General features: G+C 42.4%; 1 protein-coding gene across 1 annotated transcript in view; it reads left to right on the top strand.

Moving 5' to 3' along the window:
• Nucleotides 1-7,562: 7,562 nt before the first annotated feature.
• kcnip4 (Kv channel interacting protein 4) overlaps nt 7,563-13,729 on the top strand; it is a 266,264-nt gene continuing 260,097 nt past the window's right edge. The window contains exon 1 of the mRNA XM_036987594.1: nt 7,563-7,826. Coding sequence (XP_036843489.1) covers nt 7,754-7,826 — 73 coding nt within the window. The 5' untranslated portion in view covers nt 7,563-7,753. The remainder of the gene's footprint in view (nt 7,827-13,729) is intronic.

Below are 13,729 nucleotides of genomic sequence, written 5' to 3'. Positions count from 1 at the left end.
AGAACTATTGGATATAAGAGCGACATCAACTTACCAACATTACGACCAGAAATACGACTTTCCTGAAGCAGATCCTCTGTTTGGACCACCACCCAGGACAATGGATCGAATCCCAGAAGCCGACCCAAAACAACAGTGCCGCATAAGGGGCAGATGGAGCGGCCTCCTCGTCAGGCTCAGTAGATGTGCACATCGCCCACCGCTCCCATACTACTCACCAAAGTCCAGTCTCTTGACGAAATTCGAGCAAGGGTTGCCTTCCAGAGAGCCATCAGAGATTGTAACATTCTCTGTTTCACGGAAACATGGTTCTCTCGGGATATGTTGTCGGAATCGGTTCAGCAACCGGGCTTCTTCATGCATCGCGCCGACAGAGATAAACACCTCTCTGGGAAGAGGAAGGGCGGGGTGTATGCTTCATGATTAACGACTCATGGTGTAATCATAACAACATACAGGAACTCAAGTCCTTCTGCTCACCCGACCTAGAATTCCTTACAATAAAATGCCGGCCATATAACCTCCCAAAATAATTATCCTCAGTTATTGTCACAGCTGTGTGCATTCCCCCTCAAGCAGGCACCAAGACGGCCCTCAAAGAACTTCACTGGACTCTATATAAACTGGAAACCATATATCCTGAGGTTGCATTTATTATAGCTGGGGATTTTTAATGAAGAAAATTGGAGAACAAGGCTACCTAAATTCCATCAGCAAATAGATTGCACATGCAGGGGTAATACACTAGAACACAGCTACTCTAACTTCCATGATGCATACAAAGCTCTATCGCCCTCTCTTTGGCAAATACGACCACGACGCCATCTTGCTCCTCTACCGTCTTATAGGCAGAAACGGAATGTATCAGTGACAAGAACCATTCAACGCTGGTCTGACCAATTGGAATCTACGCTTCAACATTGTTTTGATCACGCGGACATGTTCCGGTCATCCTCAGAGAACAACATCGATCTATACGCTGACTCTGTGAGTGAGTTTACAAGGAAGTGCATTGGAGATGTTGTACCCACTGTGACTATTAAAACCTCCCCTAACCAGAAACCGTGGATGGATGGAGGCATTCGCACAAAACTGAAAGCCCGAACCACCGCATTTAACCATGGTAAGTGGTCTGGGAATATGGCTGAATATAAACAGTGTAGTTATTCTCTCCGGAAGGTGATCAAACAAGCAAAATGCCGGTACAGGGACAAAGGGGAGTCGCAATTCAACGGCTCAGACACATTCAATTATCTGGCAACAGCTCTGGTGAACATTCCTGCAGTCATCATGCCAATTGCACGTTCCGTCAAAATTTGAGACATCTGTGGCATAGTGTTGTGATAACTGCACATTTTAGAGTTATTTTATTGTCCCCAGCACCTGTGTAATGATCATGCTGTTTAATCAGCTTCTTACAGTTTTTTACAATCCCTTTGGCACTAATTTCAGAACCTTGTGGTCATTTTTCAAAACTCTAGACACAAAACTCAAAACGGTCATGACTTGTAACACAGGCTGTCCAATGTTCAAAACATTGCGTTGTGCATTCATATCTTTAAAGAAACCTTGCACTTGCAGAATCATTGGTTCAAATAACTAATTTATCATGAAATACCATAGGAACATTCATTTAGATCACCCACACACAAGATACCGATATAGTTTCACTGTGTAGTTGTTCGTTCAATCATTAAATATTGTAGTACAAAATATGTGATACAGGTTTCATTATGGTACTACATGTAAATACATCACTGTAAAAGGACAAGTAGAGAGAATACTACAGACACAGTGGAATCATTGAACAAAATCGGAAATGTATGGATGAAATACAATAAAATCACTCAAGTTTCTTTGAATCAAAACAAAAATAATTAGTTACAAAAAAAGAAACTACAGTAAAACATCAACTGCAGTGTTCCTCACCTGACTTACTGTAAAAAGCAAAACAAAGGATTGATTACTGTACTTATTTGGCCATAGGTTCTCATCAGCAAAACATCTTGGTAAGAATCTTCGGGCGTGGCCTGACACTGGTCTGCCGTGATGTCATTGCATGCGTCATCCATGGCCTGGAGAAGGGTGGCTTGTTCGTGAGGGCGCCTATCGTGGAGAAAAATTCCTCAATCGGGTTTTAGGAAGGGAGAGTATGCGGGTAAGTACAGGGTGGTAAGTTGTGGATGGGCCTGAAACCATGCTTGCACCATTTGAGCATGGTGGAACCTGACATTATCCCACACACTGACATTGGTCATGCCATCAGCTCTACAGACCTGATTTAGCCCATCAAGGAAGGTTACATTCGAACAGCGAATCATGTGGCTGCCTGCAACTCAATATATAGAGTAGAGAGCTTTAGTTGTTGTTCGACCTAATATTAGAACGGGCAAGATGCATAATCTAAAGAACTTTGATCGTGGTATGATTGTTGATGCCACACGGTGATTCCAGCTTCTCAGAAACAGCTGCCTTCCTGGGATTTTTATGCACTACAGTCTCTAGAGTTTACAGAGAATGGTGCTATGAACAAAACACATTCAGTGAGCAGCAGTTCTGTGGGCAGAAACACCTTGTTAATGAGAGAAATCAGAGGAGAATGTCCAGACTCATACAAGCTAACAAAGGCCACAAATGCTCAAATAACAGCTGTTTAAAACAGTGGTGTGCAGAAGGGCATCTCTTAACGTACAACACCGTGAATAATTCAGGCTGTTGTGGTGGCAAAAGGGGGTCCTACCCAGCACTAGATAGGTGTGCCAAATAAGTGTACAGTAATGTCAAATCTGAAAACATGGTCTGGAAAAGTGGTACATGGGACGATAAAATCCGTGTCTGAAAGAATGATGATGAAATATTACATCCATAGATAATGTTGTCCAATTGGTTCATGTTCCACGGTAATTGGTGTCAATGGATCTCGTTATCCTGAAACTTTCATGATCTTAACATGGAATATCGTTAGTCAGTTTCTATAAAACTATGCATTTAGAGTAACGCAACAGCTACTTATCATTTTGAGCAGTTGTATCAATTGATAGTTAGATCATTGTAATGAAATGAATAGACAGTCATCTCAGATGTAATGTGTGAATTGCATTTTGAAATGGTAATACTTTGATGTTAAGTTGTCATTTTGAACAGGTGATTTTAGTTCAATGAACAAATGACCTTAGCTTTATGTGTATTGTATCCAAGCAATTGGAAAAAGTGTTAAGAGTTTTGAAAAATTTGCATTTTGATCATTGGTTGTGAGTGTTGTGTCTAGAGTTTTGAAAAATTTGCATTTTGATCATTGGTTGTGAGTGTTGTGTCTAGAGTTTTGAAAAATGACATCAAGGTTCCGAAATTAGTGCCAAAGTGATTGTAAAAAACTGTAATATGCCACACCTGTCAGGTGGAAGGATTATCTTGGCAAAGGAGAAATGCTCACTAACAGGGATGTAAACACATTTGTGCACAGCATTTGAGGGAAATAGCCTTTTTTGTGCATCAGGAACATTTCAGGGATCTTTTATATCAGCTCATGAAACATGGGACCAACACTTTACATGTAGCGTTTTGTATTTTTGTTCAGTGTAGTATTTCTTGAGTAATTTTTTTAAAATGAAAAGTTGTCATCTCTTGTTTGACAAACACTTCATTGAACAATCCCGTCCATAATTCCCATAGTTCCCACTCCTACTACGAGTAGTACTGCTGAATTCGTCTACCGATCTTGTGTGCGGAAACAGACTAAAGAAAACCCTGCCGATCACCAAAATGGACAAAAACGGATTTCTTCACATTGATTGCGTTAAAGAGAGGGAGAAATTTATATAATTGTCACCTTTGTATTTTTTTTCTATTACCCCTTTCTCTCCCCAATTTCGTGGTATCCAATTGGTAGTTCGTTTTGTCTCATCACTGCAACTCCCGTACAGACTCGGGAGAGGCGAAAATCGAGAGCTTTGCGTCCTTCGAAATTCAACCCAGCCAAACCGCACTGCTTCTTGACACAATGCCCACTTAACCCGGAAGTCAGCCGCATCAATGTGTCGGAAACACCGTACATCTGGCGACCGTGTCAGCGTTCACTGCGCCCAGCAGTGTCGCTAGTGCACGATGGGACAAAGACATCGCTGCCTGCCAAACCCTCCCCTAACCCGGACGACCCTTGACAAATTCTGCGCCGCCCCATGGGTCTCCCGGTTGTGGCCGGCTGCGACAGAGCCTGGACTCTAACCCAGAATCTCTAGTGGCAGCTAGAGCTAACACTGCAATGTAGTGCCTTAGACCACTGCGCCACTCTGAGTTCCTAATTATCACTTTTTTTTAGGGATCTACACTACACAATACTCTGTCAAAGTGGAAGAAACATTCTATCATTGTTTAAAGATGTTTAAAAATATATATAAACTCACAAAAAAATAAACTCACTGTGAACTGTTTATTTTCAGCAAATGTAACGTGTAAATATTTGTATGAACGTAAGATTCAACAACTGAGACATACACTGAACAAGTTCCACACACGTGACTAACAGAAATTGAATAATGTCTCCCTGAACAAAGGGGGGGGGGGGGTCAGAAGTAACAGTCAGTATCTGCATTATGTACTGCAGTGCATCTCCTCCTCATGGAATGCACCAGATTTGCCAGTTCTTGCTGTGCGATGTTACCCCACTCTTCCACCAAGGCACCTGCAAGTTCCCAGACATTTCTGGGGGGAATGGCCCTAGCCCTCACTCTCCGATCCAACAGCTCCCAGATGTGTTTAATGGGATTGAGGTCCGGGCTCTTCGCTGGCCATGGCAGAACACTGGCATTCCTGTCTTGCAGGAAATCACGCACAGAACGAGCAGTATGGCTGATGGCATTGTCATGCTGGAGGGTCATGTTAGGATGAGCCTGCAGGAAGGGTACCACATGAGGGAGGAGGATGTCTTCCCTGTAACGCACAGTGTTGAGATTGCCTGCAATGACAACATGCTCAGTCCGATGATGCTGTGACACACCGGCTCAGAACATGACGGACCCTCCACCTCCAAATCGATCCCGCTCCAGAGTACAGGCCTCGGTGTAACGCTCATTCCTTCGACCATAAATGCAAATCCGACCATCACCCCTGGTGACACAAAACCGCGACTCGTCAGTGAAGAGCACTTCTTGCCAGTCTTGTCTGGTCCAGCGACGGTGGGTTTGTGCCCATAGGCGACGTTGTTGCCGGTGATGTCTGGTGAAGACCTGCCTTACAACAGGCCTACAAGCCCTCAGTCCAGTCTCTCTGTCTGAGCACTGATGGAGGGATTGTGCGTTCCTGGTCTAACTCGGGCAGTTGTTGCCATCCTGTACCTGTCCCGCAAGTGTCATGTTCCGATGTACCGATCCTGTGCAGATGTTGTTACACGTTGTCTGCCACTGTGAGGCCGATCAGCTGTCCGTTCTGTCTCCCTGTAGCGCTGTCTTAGGCGTCTCACAGTACGGACTTTGGAATTTATTGCCCTGGCCACATCTGCAGTCCTCATGCCTCCTTGCAACATGCCTAAAGCATGTTCACGCAGATGAGCAGGGACCCTGGGCATCTTTCTTTTGGTGTTTTTCAGAGTCAGTAGAAAGGCCTCTTTAGTGTCCTAAGTTTTCATAACTGTGACCTTAATTGCCTACCGTCTGTAAGCTATTAGTGTCTTAACAACCGTTCTACAGGTGCTTGTTCATTCATTTTTTATGGTTCATTGAACAAGCATTGGGAAACAGTGTTTAAACCCTTTACAATGAAGGTCTGTGAAGTTATTTGGAATTTTACGAATTATCTTTGACTGACAGGGTCCTTAATAAGTGTTGTTTCTTATTTTGCTAAGTTTATATACCTTGATTAGATAAGTACTCACCCCCTTGAGTCAATATATGGCAGAAACACTAGCGATTACAGCTGTGAGACTTCTTCGGTAAGTCTCATTAGAGCTGTGCACACCTGTATGGTATAATATTTGCCCATTTATTCTTTTCAAAATTCTTCAAGCTCTATCCAGGTGCTGAGGATCATTGCTGGTCGGCAATTTGCTATAGATTTTCAAGCAGATTTAAGTCAAAACGTATTATTAAAACGTAGTATTCCTTTCCGTTGGCTTTTTGTTATTGTTCCATGTTTTGGAATACTTGTATTTTTTTTATTTATTATTTTTTAGCCATTTAGGTCATTATTGTGGAGTCACTACAATGTTGATCCATCCTCATTTTTCTCCCATCACAGCCATTGCTCTGTAGTTTTAAAATCACCAATGACCTCATGGTGACATCTCTAAGCAGTTTCCTTCCTGTCCTGCAGCAAAGCTCAGCAGGACAACTGCACCTTTGATGTGAATGTGTGGTTTAATACATCATTCTGCAATCAACTGAGTAAATTTACTCCTGTTTCACACCAATGATTACACCAAAGATGTCCGTTGTGCTTTAGGTAACTGACAGTGTACAAAATAGAGATGAAAATGTCTATTCCCAGTAATGCCGAGTATAACTTTTTCCACTCATTCGCAAAATCCTTTGATTTGTCACTGACAGGCACTCGATACAGTTTGTAAAAAGCAGAAAGGAAGCATTTTCTGTGAAACGTCAGTTTTGTTGTCTACATTTGCTGACAGGCAATCTGGGTGGTCTTTTGATCTCAGAATTTAAAGCATTAGGGTCTGCATGGTAAAACCAAGACGTGTGTGTGTTCATGTACAGCTGTAATATTAGCTACCCACAGTACCATACTCCTGCATGGCCCCAGAATTATATATAGTCAATATACTGTGTCAATAGGAAGAACTTGTTTTATGTCCTTGAGTCAGCTTTTCATATCCCTGTACGGTGCAGACTATAGAATTTAAATGGGTGCACAGTGAGACATTTACCTGATTTTATTCACATTTTGGAATAAAAAGGGTGTGATTGCAGACCGAATTAGCGGTCTTTTCTGATTTAGGGTTTCTTGATATCAAGTTACACACATTGATGTTCACCATTGGTCTGTGCCAGTTTCTGGTCCGTTGGGGACAACTGTAGCGTTGTAGCTAACCCTAACTATTTTCCTAACCTTACCTCTCCTAACCTGCCACATTAGTTAACGCTGCTATGTTAACGAATCATCTGTCAAGAAACCATCAGTCTCATAACACCAGAAAGAACCAATTTAACTTGGCCCAGGTGCCCCGTTAGGCGTGTTTTACACAGGGTGAAAGTTGATTGCATTAATTTTGGAACCTAGCTGCATCACAGGTATGAGCCAGATGCTCGTTCAAAGCCCTGGGCGAGGTTGGCGTAAAAGAAAAGTGACATAATCATTACCCCTCGTGCTTAATTAAGATTCTGTTTTCACATGCAAAAGTGATTGATTTAGATTTTTTTTAAACGCTTTATCTGCCTTCCCAATGAATATTAGTTTGAAAATGAAAACATAATATTTTATGGGAAAGAGATGCATGTTTCTGGACGATGCACAATGCTGCCTTGTTGACAACATGACCAAGCAGCGTCAACATGACCTCAACGCTTTTCGTGCCCCGCGATTCGGCATAATCGGATCCGCCCAAGGCAGATATCGATGAGCGAAACGCCCGGAATTACGGTCTGCAATTATAGCACATTGTTTGCGCGCGCCCATGGAGAATGTCATGCGCGCGAGATTTCTGCAATAACTCCGGTACAAGTTGCAAGTGAGCATCTATCTATACAACAAACTATCCAGCGCTCCAAACACTCACCGTCGGAACTCAAACTAAACTGCAACTTATATGACCATGGATTCAAAGACGAATAGAGTGGAAAGCATTTCTGCCCGAGTGGATGCTGCTCGGTCTTCAACTGGTAGGACAGTATTTGCATGTTTATGCCCGTATGTTTTGTAATGAATCAAAATGTCGGGTGCAGTTGGAGCAACAAGCATGTTATTTTTCCCTCGAAGTGTTTGCATGGAAACTTTTGCTAAATGCTACTTTTTTTTAAGGAGTCATGTGTGTACTTTTGTCTTCTCCGTTATTATAGGAATGAAATTCATCCCTACCTTATTTGGTGTACATTATACTACTTGGCACACTTGTCAATTTGAACAGCTGTTTATGATTAGCAACACCTGAATGAGGCAGCATCCTTTGCGTCGCATCGTTTTGTATTGTAGCCCAATTGTTTAGCATTACTGTCCCAGCATTTGTGTAGGCATATTGGACAAAAAGTTTGTCAGATTATTAAATACATATGTAGCTGACACCAATATAATAAAACAATATTGCCCGAGGTGGTGTGCTATACGGCCAGTATACCACGACCAATATACCACGGATAACGCCTCGATCACAGTGCCATTGCATTTTGGTACACCAGAAGTACATTTATTTCCAATGGAATGCTGCGTTTCCCGTGCTTGCTTTGCAGATGCAGTTGGTGTGCGTTCTGTGTGCTGCATACGTTGGATTTATCGAACGTAGGCGTCAAACTATACGTACATGGCTTGACAGAAATGGTAGCAGAAGGTGAATGTTGAACTTTTGTTGCACACACATCCAGATGATGCTGCATACTATTTTGCGCAAAAACACTATCGGTGTGGCCAAGGCTAATGCTTCGAACAGCGTATTTGCGCAAAATGGTATGCATAATCATCTTGATATGTGTGCAACAAAAGTTCAACATTCACATTCTGCTACCATTTCTGTCAAGCCCTCTACCCATACAATTTGACGCATACGTTCGATACATCCAACGTATGTACCTCAAAGAACGCACTGCCTCCGCAACGCAATACTGCAAGGCAAACGCAGCGTTTCATTGGGAATGAATGTAATTCTGGTGTACCAAAACGCAATGACGCTGTCGGTGATGTGAAGCAGAGTGCCTGGACACAGCCCTTAGCCGTGATTTATTGGCCATAGACAGTGTCACAAACCTCTGAGGTGCCTTACCACTATTGTAAACTGTTTACCAACCCATGTTATAATGGCTAATAAATCCCCATGATTTGCAATACTGCAGTCAGGACCAAACTGTGTAGACTGTTTAACTAGGCCTAGCTAATGCTGTAATCACCATTTCTATAATGTAAAAACTTCAACCATATAACTGGCATTCCCTCCATGAACATTGTTGCTCTTATTTGCTCAACTTCATTTCTATGCAACTTGAAAGCAAATAATTTAATACAATGGTACACAATTGACTGTAGTAAGTACATTTAACCTCTGTAGTACCAAGTGCTCTTAAAAACAAAAATGTACTTTTAGATCCACAGTCCCTGCAACTACATCATTTGTCCATTGTGACGAGAAAACGGAGCTCGATCATTGGCGGTCATGGACAATCCAGTTTGTTCTACAGTAGAACTGACCACAGGTTGCAGAACACCTGCATTCTAATCCTGGCTGCTTCTCTAATCTGAGAATTTGGCTGCCTTCCAGGCAGATTATCACTCTGTTATAGTTGATGGGTTTCCCTCAGGCAGCTCATCTCTTCTCACAAAGCAGTTGAACAGCAGATAAGTATCCCTCACACAGGTCAATGTTTTTTGTGCTGTTTGTATCTCTTGATTGGGTCCTTATTATGCCTGCATAGGAGTTTGAATCAAAGGATTTCAAGGAATCCCAACTGAGTAGATGGAAGTGTGCTGACCTCTGCAGAGGTAGAAAGTGTATGTAATTTAAGTGCTTTCACATTTTCCCTATGTGTACTCGGATGTGAGATATGAAACTGATTTATTCTGACTGGGTAATTCTGTACCTCCATTAAACCAACTCTACTGACAAGGAAGATTAACCATGCAATCATTTGATATTCTTGTGGTATTGCAATAAATGCTCTCAGCTTCTGGCAAGATTAGTTTAAGTACTTTAATTTGCATATTCAATGCATTTAGCTGCTTTGTAATTTCTTTTTAGTTTTTTTTTAACCTTGCATGATGCTTTTTATATATATATATATGTCTTCTCTTTATATTCGGGCCATGATTGGTCAGTTTTGGCATTATATTCTGTAGCTGTATAATCTAAGTGGTTGCCTAATTTAAACATGTTGGCTAAATATGTTGTACAATGACAAGTGACACTGTGCAGTGTTTGTACATAATACCATTTTGTGCCGTCTCTTCTAGATAGACAGTGTATCAACCCTAAGTGTTAGAAACATATTCTGTAATACAGGGGTGGCCAAATCTCCTCCTGTGGTGCTACTTGGTACATTCAGGCCCTTTCTCCAGCCCTGATCTAACCTGCTATTTACCACGACATTAATGAGCTGAATTAGGTGATTTTGAGCAGGGCTGGTGATGCAATGTAAGGATCCTGCCTCCAATCTGTGTGCTGTGTAAATAGGCAGGGGTACTCTGCATGCTATTGTGTGTACATATCTGCCTAGGCTTGGCCATTTCACTACATTGCATCAACAAACTTATGGGCGGCCAGTCACCCTTTTCAGTTGTTGATCAGCGTTGGCAACCGCAAATCAAGCTTTTCATGTCACTCAAGTGGCAGTGCATAATGTTTGAGTGTACCAGGACTTGATACTAATTCCCCCCTAAACTTTTCTTGGAATGGAGTTGTCCCTTGTGAAAAAGCGACAACCAGCCACCCAGTTTGGGGTACCGGGGAGGCAACGATGACTGGCATCACTGCCTCATTCATCCTCCTAGTAGAAAACCACTGAGCTTTTACAGTGGAGGAAGATGCATTCTGTAGGATCGGCTGCTATTTCTCTTGAAATTCTGTAATTTGGCAGCTATATTTATACAACAATAAACCACGGTAGGGTTTTCCTCAACCGTCTGTTAGATGACCAGTCACATGCCGAGTCCCAATAGGCAGAAGGAAATGGAATCTTTTGGTTCGGGTTTATCAGATATGTAGTAATGTCTGGGTTTTTTTTAAACGCAGAAATCCATTTCAGCACCTTGGTTGGCACCCAGTATGCACTAACGGGACCTGGGCCCGTTTTCCCGATAGGTTTCTCGATAGTGATCGACCTTAGGCTTAGGAGTGCTTTCCTACAACAGCTGAAGATGTAAAATGCGTTTCCTAAAACGCAGCACAGAAAGTTAGCTCAATGCGCCGTTGGAGCATGTCGCTACTGATCGGTCAGAAAGGCAGTGTAGCTCATGGATCAGCTTTCGCAATTCAAATCTTAGCTTAACATGAATTATTTCAGCATACTGACGGATCAGCTCCTAGAGATAACCACCTATGGCTACAGCAGGTGGCTTATTCTAATACCTACCCAATAAAAATGCCCACACGTTAGGCTACACAAAATATTTTGAAACAAATTAGACTGTAGCAAAATTAATCTAAATTTATTAAACATGTAATGTATTTCAATATGATTGTTATTGGCCTAATATATTTATATTTTTATGCAGTCATTTTGGTTTTCATTTGAAGCACCTTTTTGTGTTGTTTGTTTGTATTAATTGCAAAGTCATTGGAAACTTTATTTGTAGTCAACTTTGTTCTGAAGTTGTTGGCTGTGAGCCCGATAAAGAGCCCGATAAACCATGTGATTCTATGTTTAGCTGAGATCATCTGTGTATAAAGTGATGCGGGAGGGCAAAACATCTAATGACGCACTAAGCTGTTCTACTAGTAGTCTGAGGCAGGCATTCGATTACGAACGTTAATAACAATGCTCCTACGAAGGTTCTAACAATGAACTTAGCCGGGCCCTGGTTTGCGTTGTCCAAATGCAAACATCTATAGTTTTGCTTTTGGAGTCAGGTGCATTCTCGACATAATATTCTCTCTGCTAGCAGTTTTTATTATGATATTTTTTCACCTTTTATTTGGTTGGTTTCATAGCAAATATACATATGCATCACTTTACAAATTTGCTTTAAGATAAACACACTTGTAAATGTTGAGCAGCTTCACTGCAGGTAGATTGTATATAAATAATATAAACACTTCTGCATTAATCAATAATTAGTTCTAGGTGCATTGGTATTACTCAGATTCACACCTGCTGTGTTTTTGCTAATTTAGCCATTTGGCAGCCCCCCGCGCCTCTCTGATTCAGAGGGGTTGGGTTAAATGCAGAAGTTTCAGTTGGAATGCATTCAGTTGTACAACTTGACTAGTCATCCCCCTTTCCTTTACCACGGAGTTATATGCTTTGTCCACCCTTGAACCAGCCTGTAACAATCAATTTACCTTCTTTACGACGACTGTAAATAGATCAAGAAAGCTTTTCGGATTTGTATGGAACTCTAACTCTTTGCATGCAGCCTGCACCTGACCTCCCCATGCAATATTTCCCACAGATCTTATTTTGATTTGACAAAACATTACTAAATTATAGTTAATTATTTTATCTCTATGATAACATTCTATAGCTTCCATTTGTTTCCTCTGACATTTGGACCAAACTTATGTGTAATGTCTCTATTGTAATGTGCAATGAACACTATTGGAGAAGCATACAATACCATTCAATCAAATTTATTTATAAAGCCCTTCTTACATCAGCTGATTTCACAAAGTGCTGTACAGAAACCCAGCCTAAAACACCAAACAGTAAGCAATGCAGGTGTAGAAGCACGGTGGCTAGGACAAGAAAGTCCAGAACCCAGGAAGAAACCTCGAGAGGAACTTGGCTATGAGGGTTGGCCGGTCCTCTTCTGGCTGTGCCGGGTGGAGATTATAACCGAACATGGCCAAGATGTTCATAGATGACCAGCAGGGTCAAATAATAATAATCACAGTGGTTGTCGAGGGTGCAACAGGTCAGCACCTCAGGAGTAAATGTCAGGCTTTTCATAGCAGATCATTCAGAGTATCGCTACTGCGCCTGCTGTCTCTAGAGAGTTGAAAACAGCAGGTCTGGGACAGGTAGCACGTCCGGTGAACAGGTCAGGGTTCCATAGGCAGGCAGAACAGTTGAAACTAGAGCAGCACGGCCAGGTGGACTGGGGACAGCAAGGAGTCATCAAGCCAGGTAGTCCTGGGGCATGGTTTTAGGGCTCAGGTCCTCCGAGAGAGAAAGAGAGAGAATTAAAGAGCATACTTAAATTCACACTGGATAAGACAGGAGAAATACTCCAGATAGACTGACCCTATCCCCCCGACACACAAACTACTGCAGCATAAATACTGGAGGCTGAGACAGGAGGGGTCGGGAGACACTGTGGCCCCGACCAACGATACCCCCGGACAGGGCCAAACAGGCAGGATATAACCCCACCCACTTTGCCAAAGCACAGCTCCCGCACCACTAGAGGGATATCTTCAACCACCAACTTACCATCCTGAGACAAGGCCGAGTATAGCCCACAAAGATCTCCGCCGGGGGGGGGGGGGCAACCCGGACAGGAAGATCACGTCAGTGACTCAACCCACTCAAGTGACGCACCCCTCCTAGGGACGGCATGGAAGAACACCAGTAAGCCAGTGACTCAGCCCCTGTAATAGGATTGTGGGACCTTTATTGTGAGAATCATGCAGCATAGTTTTTTAGCACTCGGCTATTTAACCTAGTCTTATAACAAGGAGTCGCAGTGTTCCTGCTCTTCATTCCTGCTATTGGCTTTAATCGTCTCGTAGTAGATGGGAGCATTGAGTTCAGCTAGATTGAGGAGAGCTGACCACGTGAGAGCATATAAGGCCATCTTTGAAACATCTGTGTTTGTCAGCCAATGTTCCTGAGCTCACAGCAGAGTTTCGACAGATTGAACAGGCTGCCCTCAATCTCCGACAATAGAGACTTACATCTTTGTGTTTCAGAGGACATTGTTTCTT

This window comes from Oncorhynchus mykiss, chromosome 9 (assembly GCF_013265735.2).
Source record: "Oncorhynchus mykiss isolate Arlee chromosome 9, USDA_OmykA_1.1, whole genome shotgun sequence".
NCBI classification, from domain to species: Eukaryota; Metazoa; Chordata; class Actinopteri; order Salmoniformes; family Salmonidae; genus Oncorhynchus; species Oncorhynchus mykiss.
This window is presented reverse-complemented; position numbering and strand designations above follow the sequence as displayed.